The sequence below is a fragment of the Dreissena polymorpha genome, chromosome 12, assembly GCF_020536995.1.
Source record: "Dreissena polymorpha isolate Duluth1 chromosome 12, UMN_Dpol_1.0, whole genome shotgun sequence".
In the NCBI taxonomy this organism is placed as follows: domain Eukaryota; kingdom Metazoa; phylum Mollusca; class Bivalvia; order Myida; family Dreissenidae; genus Dreissena; species Dreissena polymorpha.
The window spans coordinates 1,722,402-1,744,571 of NC_068366.1; the positions used below are offsets into that span (position 1 = coordinate 1,722,402).

The 22,170-nt window shown below is 38.4% G+C and overlaps 2 protein-coding genes across 2 annotated transcripts in view; one reads left to right on the plus strand and one right to left on the minus strand.

Moving 5' to 3' along the window:
• The first annotated feature begins 2,481 nt into the window (after nucleotides 1-2,481).
• LOC127853769 (acetylcholinesterase-like) lies at nucleotides 2,482-9,187 on the plus strand. Its single transcript, XM_052388536.1, has 2 exons — nucleotides 2,482-4,463; nucleotides 8,767-9,187. Exons 1-2 carry the CDS (start codon nucleotides 2,872-2,874, stop codon nucleotides 9,185-9,187), a joined length of 2,013 nt encoding a protein of 670 aa, XP_052244496.1. The 5' UTR covers nucleotides 2,482-2,871.
• A 10,547-nt stretch (nucleotides 9,188-19,734) lies between these two features.
• Nucleotides 19,735-22,170, minus strand: part of LOC127853770 (uncharacterized) — a 66,212-nt gene continuing 63,776 nt past the window's right edge. The window contains exon 6 of the mRNA XM_052388537.1: nucleotides 19,735-19,813. Within this exon, the coding sequence (XP_052244497.1) occupies nucleotides 19,735-19,813 (79 nt within the window). The remainder of the gene's footprint in view (nucleotides 19,814-22,170) is intronic.

Here is a 22,170-nt window from a genome sequence, read left to right on the forward strand (position 1 = left end):
CGTTAAGTTATTTCCAAGATTAGCCTATACAGTCCGCACAGGCTAATCAAGGGCAACACTTTCCGCTAGCTTTGGTTATCTTCGTTTAAAGGAAGACTCGTTGACAATAATCCAGTTTAGGCGGAACGTGACTCTACGCACATGTACTACATCCCCTTTTCTTAGAGCGAGGCCAGTTAAGGCGGAACGTGACTCAACGCACATGTACTACATCCCCTTTTCCTAGAGCGAGGTCAGTTTTGGTGGAACGTGACTCTACGCACATGTACTACATCCCCTTTTCTCAGAGCGAGGCCAGTTTAGGCGGAACGTGACTATACGCACATGTACTACATCCCCTTTTCCTAGAGTGAGTCCAGTTCATGCGGAACGTGACTCTCTAGGCACATGTACTACATCACCTTTTCACAGAGCGAGGCCAGTTTAGGCGGAACGTGACTCTACACACATGTTCTACATCCCCTTGTCCTAGAGCGAGTCCAGTTTAGGCTGAACGTGACTCTCTACATACATGTACTACATCCCCTTTTCTTAGAGCGAGTCCAGTTGAGGCGAAACGTGACTCTAGGCACATGTACTACATCCTCTTTTCCTAGAGCGAGTCCAGTTGAGGCGGAACGTGACTCTACGCACTTGTTCTACATCCCCTTGTCCTAGAGCGAGGCCAGTTTAGGCGGAACGTGACTCTACGCACATGTACTACATCCCCTTGTCCTAGAGCGAGGCCAGTTTAGGCATCGTGACTCTACGCACATGTACTTCATCCCATTTTCACAGAACGAGGCTCATATCGAACTTACTCACAGTTTATACTGCAGGGAGCCGTTTCATAAACGATCGTACGACAATTTTAACTTCAGAGTGAATTGTGTAATCTTAATAAGTAGACAATCAAGCTTGCCGTGCTCGTCAAATATATACGGCGCTTGAGATGCCAATGTAATTAATCAAGTACTGAACATGTATAATCCTGTGTTATGGACTAAAGCAATTATAAATCTTCGAAAAATGTATCGTATCGTAAATGTGTACTACGATGTTTGTTGCAACGGTCCCCCGTAATCGATGGTCCGCAATTTCGTTTTTATCATTTTATCAATACATTCATGGTTGTACTTTAGTCGAGATCATTTAGTAATATTTCCGAGCAGAACTTAGCATCGCTGTCGCACGCTAGTGTTAGCAATCTGATATATGTGGTCTCAACTTTAGACATTTGCTTGAGCTTGAGCATTCTTTCACATGTCTCTCCTTGGTCAAATAATATAACATTTAGTTTGCAATGCTCTCTGACGTTTTAAGAGGCTACCGTGTGTCTCACAATGGTCGAATTATCGGATGGCTCACTTTTCTCCCGTTTCTTTAATTTGCTCGAATTCAATATATGTCTCATAAAGCAATTAAAGGGACCTTTGCAGAGATTTTGGCAGATATTTAAGTTTGTCATAAAATTCTTTATATTGATAAATGTAAACTTTGGATCTAAAGAGCTCCAGTAAAAAACAAAAATCAAATTAAAGAAAAAAGTAACCCTCAACTGGAATAGAACTACTGACCACTGCAATAAAAATCTATCGGTCATCCGTGCTCACACAAGAAGTGATGTACGTTATACTTTATATAAGCAATATCCGTAGTATCAAAATTATAACGACAACAGAACTATCAAAATTATTAAATCGTTTCGCGTTGCAACGGTTTCAGGTTTTTTAAATCGTCAAAAGATGCATATCATGTATATTGATATGTTCAGCATTACTGTTTTCTCACAAATATCATAACTACAACGAAATTTGCGAATCTGAAACAAGTTTGTGTTTGTAATTTACCAAAACGTGAAAAGCCCCTTTTAATAGTTTACACGCGCTTTATTAGCACCACGCATATATGGATGTCACAGCTGTTTCAAACATATCACCAACAATCGTTAATTGATCTAGTAAAATATGTAATGAATATAAACGCTTTTGATACGAAACGTGTATGATGCTTAATAAAAGTATGTATATCGATGTGTCTCTTGACCACAACAAGCTCCATACATGAGGAAAAAACACGAATTCTCACGAACTAGCTGTCGATGATAATAAAGTTTACAATATTAATGTAAAACCACAAGCTCGTATAAACTGGGTGCCATAGTTTAATTAACACAAAGACGATATTTTAAATTGGGTAAAAATAGAATTCAATCAACAGCACGCCGCCGCAGTATGTAAAATATACGTGAATGTTATCGATACTTCGCAAATCAATACGTACAGGGTACGAGCACGTTAATTGGTCTTAAACACGCAATGCTGAAGTTATTTTCAATTTTGTAGTTTACCAAATCCGTAAACAAACTGCAGTTGAGGTTTTCTAGTTTAAACCACCACAGTGTTCGTTATTTTAAGTATCAAAATCTATTCAATACACTTCACACTGCGCGCTTTCAAAAAACTTTAAATGGCGGTTTAGGGCGTAATAAAGATTCCGCACAAAGGCACAGCTATGGAGCAGTTGAACCAGCGGGGAGTTGTGAACTAACAGTCCACACGTTTGGTTAAATAAAAGCATTTCATGGACATATATAACCTTGCTATGCTATGCATATAAATCTATACATACGGTATAATTTACGTTTTCACAATTAAAGTTGTTGATTAGTGAAGTTGATTAGTGCCTATCGGTTGACTAAACACGTACTTCACGCTCGAAGTGTTAAAACCAGTCTGTATACATAAAATATTGATTTATGTTACAGGTTGTTATCTGTTTAGTTGTTACATGAAACCTTAATGGATTTAAGTATAGACACAGCATAAACGTTTGCTATTAAAACTATGACATTCTGATAGGAGAATTAAGAATAAAAACACCCGTACAAGAATGTCTAAAGAAAATATAAAGGGATTTAACTTAAATAACAATTTATGTTTAATTCAGTTATGGATAACATTTATAGTAACGAGTAGTATTCAGTTCGCCTCATGCGAACTGATTATTGTTCAGACTGCGTTAGGAAATATTTCCGGTTCTATTGAGGAAGTGACATCATACAATGATACCGGAAATCCGTCAGTCATGTTCTTCGCGCAGTACTTGGGAATTCCCTACGCCGAACCTCCCATCCGTTTCCGGCGACCTGAGCCTAAAACTCCGTGGGCGGGGGAGTACAACGGGACGTACTACCGTCCGGCATGCTACCATCAAGGCGACCCGGCTAGGGTGGGCACATTTCACGTGAAGACTGCAATGATGTCCGAGGATTGCCTAACGCTCGATATATACGCACCAAACAGCTCTATCGTTAACCAGTCGTCACTTCCGGTGCTGGTTTTCTTATACAGTTCACCAGGTTATTCCAGCGCTTTCGCTGCCGATGTTCTGTGCACGGTAGGGGACGTCGTGGTTGTGGTGATAAACTTCCGTCAAGGTATGCTGGGTTTCTTCAGTCTCGGTAGCGAAGCGGCGTCCGGGAACTACGGGTTGTTTGACCAGCAGATGGCGCTACAGTGGATTGCAAAGTACATACATAGTTTTGGCGGGGACCCCAAAAAGGTGACGCTAGTCGGTCATTCTTTTGGAGCCTCGAATGCCATCTATCACACGCTGTATCCGGGAAACAGGGGCCTCATCCACCGAGTGGTCGCACTGAGCGGCACGGCGCTGCTACCTTCGGCTGGTAAATCTTATGTGCGAAACTCTATTGAAACGGGTGTGCTTGAGGAGATAGGCTGTCAGCGGGCGTCAGATGCAGATATAATGAGCTGCCTTCGAGGAAAGAGTCTAACCGACATATTAAACGCCTTAGACAAAAAGTCGTTCACGTTTGGACCCTCAGTTGACGGCACGTTCCTGCGCTCTGATCCGGAAGTCATGATGACCGACCTGGCGAAGGATGACAACTCTACGGAGGAGCTTGAATTCCTGAACGTAGATCTGATGCTTGGCCTGAACAACATGGAGGGCGGGGCGCATGTTGCGCTGCTGTATGCGGAGCGTTTGAACACCACGTACAATGAGTTCAATGTAAGCAGGGCGGACATAAGGAACATCGTAGTTCCCATTGCTATAAAACGGACTTTCGGTAGTAACATATCGCAAGCTATTACACAGACCGTTAACTTTCAATACAACGACGTTACTGGCACTGACGATCCCCAGCGTCTACGGCAGCGCGTCGTTGACCTCTTCACGGATATAGACGTCGCGGCGCCGCTGGTTCGAACCGGAAACGTTCACGCACTGCTGGGGCAAGGTAGCACCTACCTTTACCAGTTTTCGGAGCCTTTGAATCTTACGCAGGCGCCTGTTTGGTTGTTGGGAGCAAACCGCGCCGACGACGTCCACTTCCTGTTTGGATTCAGTGAGCGTGGTCTGCAGTATGTGAACCACGTGACGGGATTCACGCCAACCGTAAAGCAGAGGGCGCTGTCAACAAGGCTCATCAAAATGATCGCAAAGTTTGCGAGAACAGGGTATGTAGGATGATTTACTGTCTGCGTACAGGTTTGTAAATCACTTTTAAGAAATGTCATGTTTTATTTTGTATTCAAAATATAACAACATATACGTTTTCCACGTGTTAAGTCATTGTCGTCACGAATAACAGTTATCATCGTGGCGTATTTGTTTAATACAAACACTACCGAACTGTTGTTAACGTGTTTAGTACTTACACTACCGAACTGTTGTTATCTCATATTTTTAAACGTTTTCAGGATGACTGTATTCGGTCTCCGTGCCAACAAAAAGATCAATCTAGTCATAATAGCATGATATAATGTTCTGTTTCTTTTATTTTTTTACGCTTTCCATGAACAACTGTTTTTCTTGCAGTTACAAAAGAGGGCACGTTATTTTGAGTATAGTCTGTAAGGCATTTAAAAAGTATTTGTAGTTAGTACTTGAAATAAAATACCATAATACATTTAGCAATTTAGTAACAAATAAAAATATATCAAGACCTTTATAACCTTTTTAAATAACACTTAAGAAAAATATATGTTGTTATTAGCTCTGCAGTTTTCGGAGAAAACCCGAGGTATTGTCATAGCCAGCTCGTCGTGTCGTCCGCCGTCAGCCGCCCGCCGTAACCGTCGTGCTAAAACCTTAACATTGGCTCTAAAATCAAAGTGCTTCGACCTACAACTTTGAAACTTCATATGTAGATACACCTTGATGAGTTCTACACGCCACACCCAGTTTTGGGTCACTTGGTCAAAGGTCAAGGTCACTGTGACCTCTAAAATAAAATAAACAATTCTGACAAGCTTTTGCAGCCGAGCGTTGGCACCCGTTATGCGGTGCTATTGTTTTATAATTCACTCTTTTTTCAGTTTGTTCTACCATTATATTTATACCCTTTTATTTTGTACAACTATAGTTTTTTTGCCACGAAAAACCTCAAAATTGAAACCTTTCACTGACCTTAATAACGGTATTAATCTATGGGAATATATTGGATTAAAATTCTTTTTACGAAAGATAAGACACCAAATGATCTATACAGTTAATGGTTTTAATCCCTTACCAGGGGACAAAAATACCACTCGTCCGCTCGTATTGACGAGTAAAATCTCGAAAGGACGAGTGAATTTCCCTAAAGCTCTCGTCCAACAGGACGAGTGAAAAAAGCTGATGTTAAAATATGTATTTTCTGACAAGTAAGACTTGTTTTCATGAAATAAAATCATTTTCTTAAATCATATTTTTATTCCGAAAGTAGATCGCGAATGAACCGGAAATTGTAATTGTAAATTTCATACAGCAGGTGCACGTTGTTATGCGAGACTGTGTCCCCAGTAAATATTGGCTTTTTGGTGTAAACTTTGCGCGTCCATGGTGACAGGAAACCAACCTATGCATTCACTGTAAGTATTGATTTTTTAAGAATTATTTAAACGCGAAGTAGAATCTACGGTTTCAAACCAGTCTGAATTTCGTCAGAAAAATGTCTGACATACGAGCGTTCTTTAAAGTTGGCGGTAGCGATGTTCAAACGTCCGAAACGGAAAGCACGCGAGTATTAGAAAAACGACAAACACAAAATTGTCTTCAATTATTTATTGTGTGTTCCTCATAAATAAAGTAATTTATTTCACTGCTTAACATTTATTTTGTGATCAGCTGGCATGAACAACTGAGTAAGCAGCAATTTAGCAGTGATACAAGAAACTTTTATTAGTCATATCAGCCCTTTGCAATCTTCATTTCACCCATATTTTAAGGACAAGTGCATGTGTTTGCAGGACGAGTGAAAATTTTAATGCACTTGTCCTGCAGGACGAGTGCAGTTTAGAAATAGTTTTGTTCCCTGCTTACATCAAGCGATGCAACAAAATACCGTGGGAGTTTGTTTAAATAGTGTATCCACAGTTCACAATAACAAGGATTGTTGTAAGTATTTTTTGGGCGGGGATGCTCTCTTTGATGTTAATTCTCACTTCTGGGCATGAAATAGGTTTTATAAAGAATAAGATGAAATTACTTGTAAATATGTATCCCCGCTAACTCGGAAACCCGAGAGGGTCGGGATCAAAAGTTAGTTTTTTTTATTAACTTTGTAAAAGAAAGTAAAATATACATAATTTTCAATTACTGAAAACAAAAATAAGATCAAAATAACTTATTTTCAAACTCTGAATTTCTGACAAAACACAAATTAGTAAACATGTATTTACAAATCATTTAAAGAATCTCTATATTCATTTATTTTTGGAAAAATCATCGACTTGCCAATACATGAACATATGTGTTTATCTTGTTAACCAACTTCTTTTGCAAATCTGTGAATCGGTACCCAAAATACGTTCGCACAATGCAATTTTGCGATTTCATTAAGGCTGATATATATATAAATTAGTGAAGCGTTACTAACAATTACCGGATGGCAGAATGTATCGTAATACAATAAAACCGAATTTATGGTAATGAGTAAGAAAATATAGTATTGATGTGTAAATGTAAACCGGTTTGACATGTTCAAAAATTACATGTATTGATTCAAGTCTGTTCTTGCATGACGATGATTACAGACAAAGTATGCAACATTCTTATACGAGATTCAGTTTGAACTGGGTTTTCAACCTACGATCATTTATTTCCACGAGTATTGAGTTCCTGTTATATACCGAATAATAGGATGCGCTTGAATCGCTTTATTATCGAATTTTTAATACAGGCCACGATTTGAGAGAAAAAAAGTTTAAACAGAATAATCCATGCTCCCTATCTTTATATTCAGTTTTGTAAGTATCACAAGCTTTACCGTTAATTGAAAATTATTTGTGAACAACTATTTGAAAAAAACCCATCAACTTTAAAAAGCTTTATGAATCAATGATATATAACTACAGCTATGTATTCTAAAATAGGGTTTAAGCACGGCCGTTTATCACGAGCGCCACATCTTTTTTATAATGCATTAATAAACGAGCCAACGCTACTTCGATGTGGCGCTAAGGCCCGGATGTTTTAAAATTTAACTGATTATTATACATGGTGATAAGGTTTTATATGTTTGTTTCGACATATTTCGCATTGTTTTTTAAAATCTTCCAATGTAGTGCGATTCAGCGAATATAAATTCATCCAAACATGTACAGAAACATTCAATCACAACCCATTAGGAAACGTGAAGACCTTTATAATTTGTGGCATTGCAGAATTCGTAAAAGAAAATCGATGCATTTTAATTGTGTGACGAGCAAAGTCCCAGCCAATTAAATCGCTCATTACATAAAAGATTTCTTTGAACATGTACAAGTTAATGCGTTCACAAAAACAAGGGCTTCTAGCCGGTCTAATAGATAAACTTCCTGTTTTTCAAAAAGAGAAGGATCCAATGCCAAGGAGGTGGCGCCCAGATTAGGAGTTGGCGCTTATGTACATGTTTAGCTATTTTAAAGTAAAATATTCTATGTATTGGTTTCTATCATTTTTAAGTGTGTTTCCTTGACAGTGGAATTCAATTTGTCTAGTGTATAAGGCAAGCTATTTGGTCCTAATCTGGTATAGTTTGTGCATCTAATGACATTTCAAACATTAGCACGGGTTCACGAGTTATTGACGGTATTTTTCAAACAGATGTACTCGAGATATTAAGTAGACTTCGAAACAAATGTTCAACATAAGTTTTTAATGGCATGCATTAAACAGACTGTCGATTAGGAAATTTCTGACTAACATGCGTATAGATAAACGCTGTGATACAATTAACGTCAATATTTATATAAGTTTCTATATTTGGTTGCAACGAACTGTTTAATGATATTTTCAAAGCACGTGGATATAGCATTTACGAATGGATTAAACTATAGGTAAATATAATCTAATGAAACACGCTTCAAGCCATACTTTGAATAAAATAAATTACTTAGTATTTGAATTGTTTTGAATTCATAATTAAGCGTGTCCCAGAAGGACGGCGATCTGGGAAAACGGGGCTAACTGCATTTGTGTTCAGTGTCGTCCCAGACTAGCAGGTACACTGGCTAACAAGGAACGCAACTTTCCGCTTGTATGGTACTTTTCGTTTAAAGGAAGTCTCGTTTTTAGCGAAAATCCAGGTGAGGCGGAAAGTGTCGTCCCTGATTAGCCTGTGCGGACTGAACTTGCTACATTACTTTACGCTCATAAGCCCAGTTTTCCAAGAGCGTGGATCGGTCATCAACGAAATGTGATGCCCCACTAATAATAACAGTATTAAGTCTAAGAATTGGTTATTGGAACTATTGATGAATGCTGGCTCAAGTCAAAGGTATGTCAATGTCGTTTCAGAAATCCCAATCCGCTCAGCGCCGCTGGCGATCCTCAGTGGCCTGAATATGACTCCACGAGTACGACGTACCTAGACATCTCCGCAGCGCACGTGACCCCTAAACACCACTTCCGGGAGCCATTCATGACCTTCTGGACAAGCGTGGTACCGGAACTGCTCACAGCGACCTCGCAGAACGCGACTTCTCCGCTTGTGTGCCCTAAAGAAATCGGTCACACGATTAAAATGAACTTAGTCTCGGCTGAAAACATCATCATCGCTCTCTCCATTGTCTCCTTCTGTCTGCTATGCGCCTGTGTGTTGCTCGTCTGCTTATCGGTAGCTAGGGAGCCGACATTGTATAGCAACAGCAAATACGCGGTGATGAAGACCCCGAACTTGAGCGAGACCCCCTCTATTTCGGGCCCGAGCGACAGCTGACTCTAATAGTCATCATGGGTCCTTTTTTAAAGCGCAGAAAATGTGAAGCAAATCCATAAAATTAGCCTCGTTCTGGGAACATTGGGCTTAATGCATGTGAGTGAAGTGTCTTCCCAGATTAGCCTGTCCAGTCCGCACAAGCCAACCATGGACGATACATTCCATCTAGACCGGATTTTTATTTAAAAGAAATTTTCTTAAATGGAAATTTTCCATAAAAGCGGAATACACAGGCTAATCTGGCATGACATCTTATTCGCATATATTAAGCCCAATAGTCCAGGAACGCGGCTCAAATCATAAATGTTTATTATTTATTTATGTTGCAGTCGGTTACGTCAATATTAATTTTTCTTAGCAACATTCCATTTAAATCATTAACCTCTAGATTTCTAACAAGTAACTTGATATATATTCCATATTCTATTCACTACCTTGAAGTGCATTGAACGTTTTATTGTCTTGCCAGTAGCAAGTATCTCGCCATAGTATTAGTATTCAAATATGTTCGTATGAACTGAATGTTTAGAGCATTTTGCATTGTTGCCGACTAAATTTTATTGACGACGAGTGTACAACTGATTGTGTATAGTATATAACATGTACGTTTATGTGTTCTAGAATTAATGTAAAATTATATTAGAGCGTTTTTTACAAATTGTATACAGTATGTATATGTATAATTACAAAGATATATTCTAAGTGTTTACGCACGTTTTATATTATTATTATTTAGATAATAAAATGTACGAACAGATTGGCTGTTTTTTAAGCATTTCCACTAACATCATCTTCAGTGAGAATAACAGACGCATTTACAATTACATTGTTTGACATTAGGAATTACAACGTAAAGATCAAGAAGTAGCTATAGGTTCATCCTAAACTGGTCGATTTTGCGTGTATTCACAATTGGAGATAACTCTTAATAAAGATGTTTTATTAAGCATAGCAGACTTGTCTCCCATTAATTATACTGAAACATACTTATGCATAGATTTATAACACACGTTAAGGTAATACTTAAAACGTAATATCAATCGAACAAAGAGTCGCGCTCTGGGAAAACGGGGCTTAATGCATGTGCGTAAAGTTTTGTCCGAGATTAGCTTTGGGCTTATCAGGGACGACTCTCTACGCTAAAACTTGTTTTTCGAGACTTCTTTCAAACGAAACCGTCCATACAGACGGAAGCTCTGCGCGGACTTCACAGGCTATAATGGGATGAATCATCCCGCGTTTGAATTAAGCACAGGTTTCACAAACAGAGGCTCATTTTACCTTAAATCCCCCGTATCTTACAACGTTATGAAATCTGACATTGTTTAAAGTTGAAAAAGGTATTCAGTGATCGAAACTTATAAACAGCAGAGTAATGAAAAAGAGTTAACTGTACGCGTTTATTCGCTTCAATATAAATCGAACGTTAAACAAATTTCCTGTAATCAATACATTTTTAAGCCAATTTGGTATTTAACTGCAAATGGCCAAATGCTACAAGTAAACCGTTCTCTTAAGTAATTACAATGACCAAGTCAGTTAAGTTTTTACAAGGATGTATTTCAAATAAAGTATTATTTATTTAAACACTTATTTTCGATATTACTACGCTATTGATGGACATACGTATGCATGTGATGTCACTCGAGATTTTTCACACAATTACCATAAAATAGACGTTGGAATACATGGTTATTTCGTTGGTTTTTAAAAGCTGTTCACTAAATAAGAACATGCGCCTTAAAAACTCTTCTATATATTCTGTGTTTTACAGGCTAAAACCTTATATTTACGTCGCGACCAAAGACCGTTGTCCGCTATGGTTCTGAACCTTCCATGAGCCGAAGCTTCTTCCGAGCATGGACACCATGTGTTTTACGTGCCTCGATAAGTACGTGCTCAAGCATGCACGCGCATTAGGGACCTTCCCATGCCGCACGAGTGGCTTGGGACTTCCGGTACCAGAAGGTGGAACAAACACTCGAGCGCGCCTGGCGGTCCCGGGCGGTCACGTGCCTTGCAAGGTGAAAATGAGCTGAGGGCCCCTAAGTTTTTATTATTGAATAAGTATTTGTAATGTATTTTTGTTTATCGATGGACCATGAACAACAATTCGGATGTTCTGGGGTGTAGAAATGTAACCGTCTTAAAGATTTGCTGCTTAAAGTTCCAGCTGTAATAGATTATGCGATTTCAAAATGCGTGTGGTCAAATCAAGCCATAAACATACGTTCATAATTCCTAAAACGCGCAGTTCACACACAGTTTGTGTTTTGTTATAATGTGAGTCGCGTTCTGGGGAAACTGGGCTTAATGCATGTGCAGTCCGCATGGATAATCGGGGGCGACACTCTCCGCTTTTATGGAATCTTTCGGTTTGATATATATTCAATTCATTCATATTTGACACATAATTACACAAATAATCAGATAAACATCTAAAGAGAAGTTTATTATGAATATATACTACATGTTATGAACAAAACAGCACATTTTATTGTCACATGGGGTACGTTACATGCTTTTGTTAGCAGCTAAGCTTAGAAAGACAATGATTGACATTTAAATAAGCTCATATGATTACTGATATATCTATGTTTGTTCCATGCGTTATTAGAATGTATAAATAAAAATATTGATTATATGCCATTTTGTTTGCATTCAAATCTTTAATATACAGCTACAAACTAAGTTTATGCAGTTAATACTGTGATTTATGAATTGCTTTAAAAATGCGATTTTTTACGACAGAGTTTAAACACAAGTTTGCGAAAAAAAACATGTAAGATACTTATCAGTGTCCAGCTAGGATTGGAAAAGAGCAGCGGGGGCAATTTTGTCAAAAGGGCATTTTCAAGCGCGCAGTATTTTCTCAAAAGGCAATTTCGAGCGCGCGGTCGTATCCGGCATGCTCAATGTTGAATATTCATTTATATGTTATTTATAATTGCTAGAATATATTTTTTCCATTATTATTTAACCATTTTAATAAAATGTCAACAATTAGTAATAAATACATATCAATGTAATGCGACATTAATAAATAATAAAATGTCTCATTTTTTATAGTTTTTTTAGAAATAAAAGGGCGAGGCGGTGCTTCGGCAGGAAGGGAGCCCTTAAATGTATGCCTCTACATCATTATACATTGATAATACTGACAATAAAAATTGTTTTGACACGTTTCATTATTGTGATAACCTATGTTAAATCGTGTTATGCAAGAATCAACCGCTTTAATTGAATTGAGACATACTAAAACAGTGTTTCCTGGGAAATGACCAATATTTGGTTTTTAAAGGGTGATCTAGAAAACGTTTCCACTTCAGTGAACAATACCGAAACCTCCGAGCCGCTCAGTGGACACCATATCAACTACGCCGTACTATCTTGAATTCAAGAGGCTAAATACGCACACACTAATAAAACATTGGATCTTAAAGATTGGCAGATGTAAAACGCTTCATCCAGCAAAAAAACAACATTTAATTGTTTGGATGCATTGTTTTTGTATTGAAATATTTATTTTGTTTTGTACACAATAATGTCCAAATTTGTATTACATTTCATAGTTGTCAAATAAGCTTTTGCCAGTATATTAGGTAGCACCTATAGTCACAGTATTATTTGAAGTCAGTGCTTGAAATAGAATGCAATAATACATTTAACAAATTTATGACAGAATAAAAATCAGTCAAGAACGTTGTAACCATATTTTTTAATTTCACTTAAAACCTATGTATGTTGTTATTTTTCTTTAACTCAGTTTTCTCAGTTAGTTGTACTTTTGTCTTCATTCAGTTATTTTATTCCTCTTGTATATATCTTGTTATGACATTTCAAAATAAGACACCAAATGATTAATTTTACAGTTTATGGTTTAAATATTTTACAACAAATGATGCAATTTAATGCAATGGGAGTTTGTTTAAATAATTTGTTCACAGTTCAACGGGGGGGGGGGCATGCGTATACAGGAGCGTTCCGGGTTTAAGTGGGGTAAGTTGGAACTTACTTACAAGATGGCGTCGTTATCGTGTTTTTGGGGAAGAAGTAACGAATGTTTTCACCCGATAAGCCACTTAATATTTACATATCTTACAAATGACTACGCCCTTTTGTCTCTACAGTGTTTTTTTTTTGCTTCAAGGTCGTAAACGTCGGGATAAAACAGTTATCGAAGGTAAACCGTCCACACATCGGTTGTCTATTTACGCGACGTTCGATGAATTAAATGTACACATATCATGTTCTCTTATAATACATTTTTACGCACGTGTACATTAAACTTTAACGAAAATCACTTTTTTTCATTTTCTCGACGCCGTTTCATCTCTGATAACAAATGTATTACAATAAAATTATTCACCCCCCTTTTTGGAACTGACTTCCTTTTAATCACAATTTTGGACCTGACTTCCAAATGACACACAGCTTTTCCTATGTTAAAGAGCTCGATACGAACTTCCTACCATCTTTAAAAATGTTTATATTTGTACTTCAATATTATAGTTGTATAGCATGCTATGTGGTGCAATATACGTGTTTTCTTAATCACGTTACTAACTGCAGTATTATAATGATGCTTTACGAAAAACCTACCGACCAACTAAATAAATTCACATATTTTCATGAATGGGTTGTTGGTGATGTACGAGCTAATAGAATGTTTATCAGCCTTTTTTAGTAATATTTAAATTAATTTAATGTATTTTATTTCGTGCCGACCTTATTTTGGTATGAACTTTTTTTAAACAATTGTTTTACTGCAAATGACAAAATGCTACATGTGAACCGTTTTCGATAGTAATTACAATTACCACGTCAGTACAGTTTTTAGAAGGGTGTAGTTAAAATAAAATGTTATTTATTTAAACAATCATTTCCGATATAACTACGCTCTTGATCGGCATAAGTATGCCTGTGATGTCAGTCGAGATTTCTCACACAATTAACATAAAAAGACACTGGAATACATGGTTATGTCGTGTGTGTTTTAATGTGTACACTAAATAAGAACATGACCCTTATAACTTCTTTTTGTATATTCAACAGTGTTTAAACCGTCCGTAAAGTTTTCACAGGCCAAAACCTAACACTTTCGTCGAGACCATGGATCGGTGTCCGCTAAGTTTCGGAACCTTCCTGAAGCCGCAGCTTCTTCCGTGCCTGCACGCCATGTGTTTCACGTGCCTCAATGAGTATGCGCGCGGTTCAGGGATCTTTCTGTGGTCGGTGTGTATCTTGGAACGTTCGGCACCGGAAGGCGGTGTGTCCAAATTCGACGACAAACAATACATCAAGGTGGAACAGACGCTCGAGCGCGCCCTGGCGGCAGCGCATGGTAACGTGCCGAGAATGAGATAAGGGTAACTCAGTGTTTTATTTAAGAAGTATTTGTTATGTATCTTTATTTATCGATTGCCCATGAACGTCTTTTCGGAGTTCTGTTGTGCAGAAATTAAACCAGCTTGACAATTTTCTGCTTGAAGTTTTAGCTATGACAGATATTGCGATTTCAATATGCTTGTTGTGAACATTAGCAAAAACAAATACATAAAGTATTCATTCCACCGCGCGATTCAAATACATTTCATGGTTCGTTATCATATAAGCCGCGTTCTGGGAAATCCGGGCTTATTGCATGTGCGTAAAGCATCGTGCGAGATTCGCCTATTCAGTCCGAACAGGCTAATCGAGGTCGACACTTTCCGCTTTTATCAAAAATTTGGAATTCAAGCAACTATCTTCTTAACGAAAATCAAATTTAGGCGGAAAATTTCGTCCTTGATTAGAATATTGCATCATGCATTAAACTAGTTTGCCATAACGCTGCTTATTTAATTCATGATGCAATATTATAAAAAAGAGTACAACAGAAATGATCATTTATTTGACTACTTGTAAATACAATATTCTGTTAAGTGGTTTCTACTATCCATATAGTAAAAATGTTGTTATTTTTAATTGTCCACGGTCAAGTGGCAACTTTACTCCTAAATATTGTCTATGCCGTACCATAAAAAGCCTATTATATGAACAACAACTAAACACATACCTAACTGTTGTAATTGTTAGTATACGCGGTTATCGCCCTAACACATACGCCGTTTTGTCCATTGTTACATTGCCCATACGCCTAAGTTTCCCATATGTTTGGTTTATCCTCCCTCACCTTACCCACACGCCCGAGTTTGCCTCCCCCAAATTACCCATACGTCTGTGTTATCCATACGCAAGTATTTCCATCCTTCACATTACTCATACGTCCGTGTTTCCCATACGCCAGTGTTTCTCCTCCCTCAAAGTGTGCAATGAAAAGAAGTACTCCACACCAGTGCCGCGTCGAGAGCGAAACTTTAGACGGGAACATCTGCGCCTAAACGTTGTTCGAACCCATGCCCTGGTCAGCCTGACAGGGCCAGAGGGAAGGCACTTCCTCACGATGACTGGTGGGTGGTCGGCGTAATAAGTGCAGTTCTTTTCTACCAGAATTATGCAAATTCACATTTGCACAGAACAGCGGATAAGTGAATATGTGCGCGGGGGTGGTACCGTCAACCGTCAATTTTTTTATTTAACTGGGTTTCCGCTAAGAAGAGACGTCCTTTTATAAAAACAATGCCATAATCATACGTGTTCAGCCCTGTTCGACAGAGCGCGCCTCATATTATATTGCATATATCTCTGAATCAAACCAACGGTCTTACAGAAGTAACAGAAGCACGGAAATACAATGTGGGCAAAGATATCAACGTAATGACGCTAGTGGTTTACTCCACGTTCATTTATATTAAGTAGAACGTATAGAATCAGCATGACAATATAATCCAAATAAATTAACACTTTACGTATTAATGGCTGAAAGGTAAATTTGACACCGATTTAAGCAAGTACTTGAGATGTGTATATTTATTTTATTGCCGGAACATAGCTTAAATACGAGAATGAATTGATAATCGAAACCAACCTTCCTATCGATACAAGTCATTTAAAAAATGTAGATTGTTTAATATTATTTCGTTAGCCACTCCGAAATACATTGTGTATGTGTAGTGTGATAAAACGAATATAAAGATGTATGTATGCTTACATTGTACATTACATAATAGGCTAGTGCTATTGTTTTGTGTTAATTTGCTACTGTCTTGCAGGTTACTGGGACAATCATATCAACGAGGAGTTGACGTTATACTGCCGCACATGCCAATATCCGATGTACATGCGCTGTCGCCCGACCACGCACGATGACCACACGACCGAGAATCTCATGGATTTCGCGTCGCGCATTAGACGCGACCTCAGAGTCGACTTGGACGAAAATAAAAGCTACCGGCTCCATTTGTTAACGTAATCCAGGATCTGCGAGTGTACGCCGAGAAAAAGATTGAACCAAAAAAAGTAAAATAAAAAACTTGGTGTCCGGGAGGCGGGAGCAGTTCCACAAAGCGATAGATCGGTAGTGTGCCGCCATGTTCAGAAAACTGGAATTGGTTCATTAGCAGGTGCGCGATGTGGAGGACATGGGCGCGTTGGAGTGGGACATGCTGACTGTAACGCAGACGATCGCCACAGCCAACCAGATGGCAGACTTCGGTTCGGATATCAAGGACATCATCGGAATCCTCAAACTGGCGAAGAAGGAAGTGTCTCTCAGTTTGACGGACATCAAATTCAACTTTGAGTTCACCTTCCAGACACATGCGGAAATGGGTCTGCGGTACCTAGTCGGGCGTCTGTCCACAGACCTGACCCGCCCCGCTGCATCTCCATCAGCTAAGTGGATAAAACGTATAACGTCATCAGCTCAATCTGTCCCTCGACGGATGTAAAGTGCTGGATGGCGTACGACTAGAAGACCTAAGTGTTCCTATTCGACAGGTTCGGGCAGTGCATTCGAACCACGTCTCTTCGCCGCGACGTGAATTGCCTGGCGATATACTCGGACGGGAACGCGCATGTGTCGTGTCGTGAGGAGCACTCCGTCAAGAGATTTGATAGGATTTTTGCTCCTGGGTTTGAACTACTGACCCTCGGTGTAAAAGGCTAAAGCTGAAACCACACAGCCATCCATGCTTTCATTAGATACTACTTATGATATACTGTTTAAAAGCAATCAATCAACGTGATAGAGTATATAATTTCACACCAGCAATATGAAGTTTTCTGTAACCTTGAGGCAAAACGGCCATATGTAAAGATCTCAGTTGACGAGACTTCGGTGCAGTGGCACTTCACAAGGGATGTGAGTGAGAGTTGTGCAGTCAGTTCTATTTTAAGAAGGGTGTAGTTTACTATAATTTACTATAAAATAATTTAATTTAACTACATATTATTTTGACGCTGGAAAGACACACGTTCATTTATCGAATAAAATCCCTCGTATCTTAGAACGTAATTAATACACATCATGGATTTTTCTACCACACGCACCCAGAAATATTTAAAAATAAGTAATTGCAAGTGCCCATAAAGAGAAAACTGCCCTCACATAAATGCTTTCATTTTTAAAGAGTATACAATTTCACACCAACAATATTGAGTATACTGTAACCTTGAAGCTAAACGGCCTTATGTAAAGATCTCAGTTGACGAATTCTATACATAGATGGTGACGTGTACACAATGCAGTTGACGATGCTTCGGTGCAGTGGCACTTCACCAGGGATGTGAGAGAGAGTTGTATAAAGAAGGGTGTAGTTAACTATAATTTACTATAAAATAATTTACTTTAACTACATGTTATTATGACGCCGTAAAGACACTTGTTCATTTATCGAATAAAATCCCTCGTATCTTAGAACGTTATTAAATTTTACATTCTGTAACGTACACAACAGTGTTCTCTGTTCAGTGACCAATAATATTATACAGTATGGTAATAGAACAGAGTTGACTTTGCAAGTTTAATCTATTTAATATAACGATGAAGTTAAATACATTTCGTGTCATTTAATACATGTTGTAAGTCAATTTGATATATATGTACACAAACAAAATGCAACAAGTATTCCTTTTTGGTTAGTAATAACAATTACAGAGTCAATGCAGTATTAAGAAGGGTGTAATTAAAATAAAGTATTATTAATTCACGCAATCATTTACGATATATACGTTATTCACGGTCATGAGAATGATTTTGACGACAGTGTAGCTTTCTTACGCAGAACTATAAAATAGCTGTTGGAATACATGGGTATGTTGTATTTTGTATCATGTGTAAAATCAAGAACATGCGATCGAAATCATTGTTTTTACTGAAAAGTGTTAAAACCGTCAATAAAGATTTCACAGGCTAAACCTTGTACTTCTATACTTCCATTGTGACCATGGACCGGTGTCCGCTATGTTTCGGAACAGTCTAGAAGACGAAGCATCTTCCGTACTCAACAATGCGCGCGCATCAGGGACTATCCCATCCCGGTGTGTTGCTTGGAACTTCCGGTACCGGAAGGCGACGTGTCCCAATTCGAAGACGACCAGCAAGATGGAACAGACGCTCGAGCGTGCCCTGGCGGCCACGTGCCTTGCGAGGTGAGAATGAGCTAAGGGCCGCTTTTTAATTTAAGAAGATTTGTTATGTTTTAGGTTTTTCTATCGATCGACCATTAACAATGATTCGTATGTGTTGAACTTTAACCAGCTTTAAGATGCGCTACTTTAAGTTCCATTTGTGTTAGATTATGCGAATTCAAAATGCGCGTGGTCAATGAAGCAATACACATACATACATATTTCATGTCAACGCGCAGTACACACAAATTTGTGATTCGTTATAATATTAGCCGCGTTCTATGGAAACTGGGCTTAATGCATGTGCCATTAATGTACACGTAGGCAAATCAGAGACGATACTTTCCAATTTTAAGGAAGTCTCTTCTTAAAGATAATCAAGCTTAGGCGGAAAGTGTCGTCACTAATAAGCGTGGAATGCACCGGCTTATCTGGCAAGACACTTCACGCACATGCGTTAAGTCCAGTTTTCATAAACGCGGCCCATGTATTGCCTATTGCAATATTTACTATTAATTATCATAATGGAGATGTACATTCCTGTTTTGAATACAACATCAATACAGTTGTTTCTAATTATCATAAAGGGATGTTTTTTTTAATTACCTTCGGTCACTGGGCAAACATTTATTCCTTAATATTTTCCATACCGTACCAAAAAGCACAGCGTACATGTATTAACGATTTTCGACAAAACCCATACGGTCGTGTTTTCGCATACGCCCGTGTTTCCCATACGCCAGTGTTTCCAATACGCCAGTGTTTCTCATACATTGTTGTTTCCCATACGCTAGTGTTTCCCATACACCCGTGTTTCCCTAACCCGTATTACCCATATGCACGTGTTTCCCTCACCACATTTCCCATATGCCCGTATTTCCCCTATCATCTATACGATAGGGTTACACCAGTGTTTCCCATCCCCGAGTGTTTTCCCATACGCCCGTGTTTCTCTCCCTAGGTGCTAAGAAAAGGACGCCACCCAGCGCTGCGTCGACTGCGAGAACTTACGTGGCGTCTGTAGCACGCCCTGGTCAAGAGGCAAGGCACTTCATCATGAAGACTGGTAGGTGGTCGGTTTCGCAGTTGAAGATCTTTTCTCGCATGACTGCCCTTATGTAAAATGACATAGAACAGATAGATGGATAGATTCTTTATTTCCTCCATTCATGGAGAGCTTAACACATTTACAACAAGTATTTACATCATTAATGTAAACAATAGATAATAATATGTGTATATTAATATATGTACATGCATATCAACAACAATAGAGAGACGATTTTATAATTAGCACACTCACAAACTAACAAACTAGTCTCAGCAATAGGATTGCTAATTGATTATTCAGGCGATTGTCATCTGTAGTTGATAGCGTCATTTCAAACAACGTTACGATTTGTTCTAATGGTGTCTTTCGTATTAATTCAATAAAACACTGAAACCCCTTTTGGTAAATGACAGCATCCCAAAGTGATTCACGTAAGAGTTCCCTTCTCGAACAAAAACACACTGAATGAAGTAGTTTGTTTTCCGTGTGTATCCCACACAATGAGCACACTGTTGGGTACGATCTAGAGAGGAATCCTCCCAGTTGTGCCATCAGGGTGGCTATTAAGGGCGATAGCTTAGGCGAAATTCGGGATATTTTCCAGAGGGATGAGGGCTTATCTACGTGTAGAACATCATCAAGGTTCAATGTGGGACACACGTCCCGGATACTTTCCAACTGTCTGTGATGTTCCGGAGCGGATACCGATCGTTGGAGCATCTGTTTCCACGCTTGCTTAGACGGAAACAAACCTGATTGTAAATACCCGTCTAAACACGATTGCAGTTGGTATTTATACAGCAGTCTGTAGATTTCCGGAACGAAGCCTTTAGTTTGTTTGTCGTTATTCAGGTATCGTACAAGTCTGTTAATGAACACTTGTTTGGCAATGTATTGGTTTGGTAAACGACATAATTGACCAAAAAACACTAGCTTTTTCCTGTCAATGATATTCTCAATCGAGTTTACATTAATTGATGCTAATGCAAAGTCCGTATTCGTTAAGGAATGAAATTGCTGCATAGATTTAATACAGAACCGATGAGAGCGCTCAAGGCGTAACATATCGCTGGCACCGATAACAGTCCACAGTTCACCGCCGTATAATGCTTTCGGAACAACCACGGATTGATAAATTGTTCTGAAGGTGATTGGGCTGAGTGATGATGGATTAAAGCCGCTGCTGCATATACTCAGGTATGTACCTCGAAGCTTGTTGCAGGCGTCTGCTATAACTACCATTTACCGTATTTTCTAAAGAACCGCGCTCTGTGAAAACGGGGCTTAATTCATGTGCGTAAATTATTTAAATTCCGTTCAACGCAGTATACCTTTAAACCGGAAAGTGTCGTCCCTGATTAGCATCTACAGACAGCACAGGCTAATCTGGACGACACTTTACGCAAATGCATTAAGCCCCGTTTTCGTAGAGGTATGCTCAAATAAATTCGAACGTATATACCTGGAATAATATTAGGAACTAAATACATTTTGTTAAGCATTTTGTTACACTTTACTTAAACATGGCTGGATGGTAAACTTGACAATGATGTAAGCGTTTAAGATGTGTTTGCTTATTATATTAATTGAACGCGCTTAAATGAGGGAATGAGTATAGCATAGAACCAAATCTTCCACTTAATATAAATCATGTCAACATTTTTGAAAATAAAGTTATTGCAACACATGTTACATTATTATGTTGGCCACTCTGAAATATATTTTGTATTAGCAGTGTGAGCCATTGTTAGTCATATCAATGCAAAGAAGTTCCGACTACGAAATCCGAACATTTACGAGCGAACGCGAGACTAGCTTCGGAAGCACGACGTGTTTCTCATGAATACGTGCTTCTTCCGACGGTGCCGATGCTTGTAAATGTTGAAACCGTAGCTATTGCTATAAGGAATAGTGATAATTTATGGGTTAACTTTTTTACGAAATATTTTGCGGAATATTCGTTGATTTTAAGTAGTTATGTTACTTAAAAATGCTTTGATAATAATTTTATGAAATAATAAAAAAAATGAAGGCAATATTAGGCACTGTTTGCACACATTTTATTTAATACATTAAATGTCCATAGAATTAATTATGCTCTTTAAAGCCCGTTAGTAAGCCAATGCTTGAGTGTATATTGTTTGATGAACACTATATTTGCAAGAAGGGTCTCAGCAATGTGAAAAGGATTTTAAAATATTCAATGCTATATTTTAACCACTTCCTTAAATCATAGTCGGATCAAGGACGCGCTAGGAAAGCGGCGAAGACTAAGACGAAACGCACGTGTAGTATATACGTCACAATTTATCATTACACAAATCATGTGCAATAACAACCTCAGACATGAAATTTACTTGGAAACAGATTTAACAGAAACTGTGAAGAGAAGTATAAAAAAGGTTTATTTGGAAAATAT

Excerpts from the sequence above, each read along its gene's own strand:
- LOC127853769 (XM_052388536.1), top strand. The coding sequence starts at position 2,872 with ATGTCTAAAGAAAATATAAAGGGATTTAACTTAAATAACAATTTATGT. Across the intron at positions 4,464-8,766 it reads GCAAAGTTTGCGAGAACAGG|AAATCCCAATCCGCTCAGCG; the intron begins GTATGTAGGATG and ends ATGTCGTTTCAG.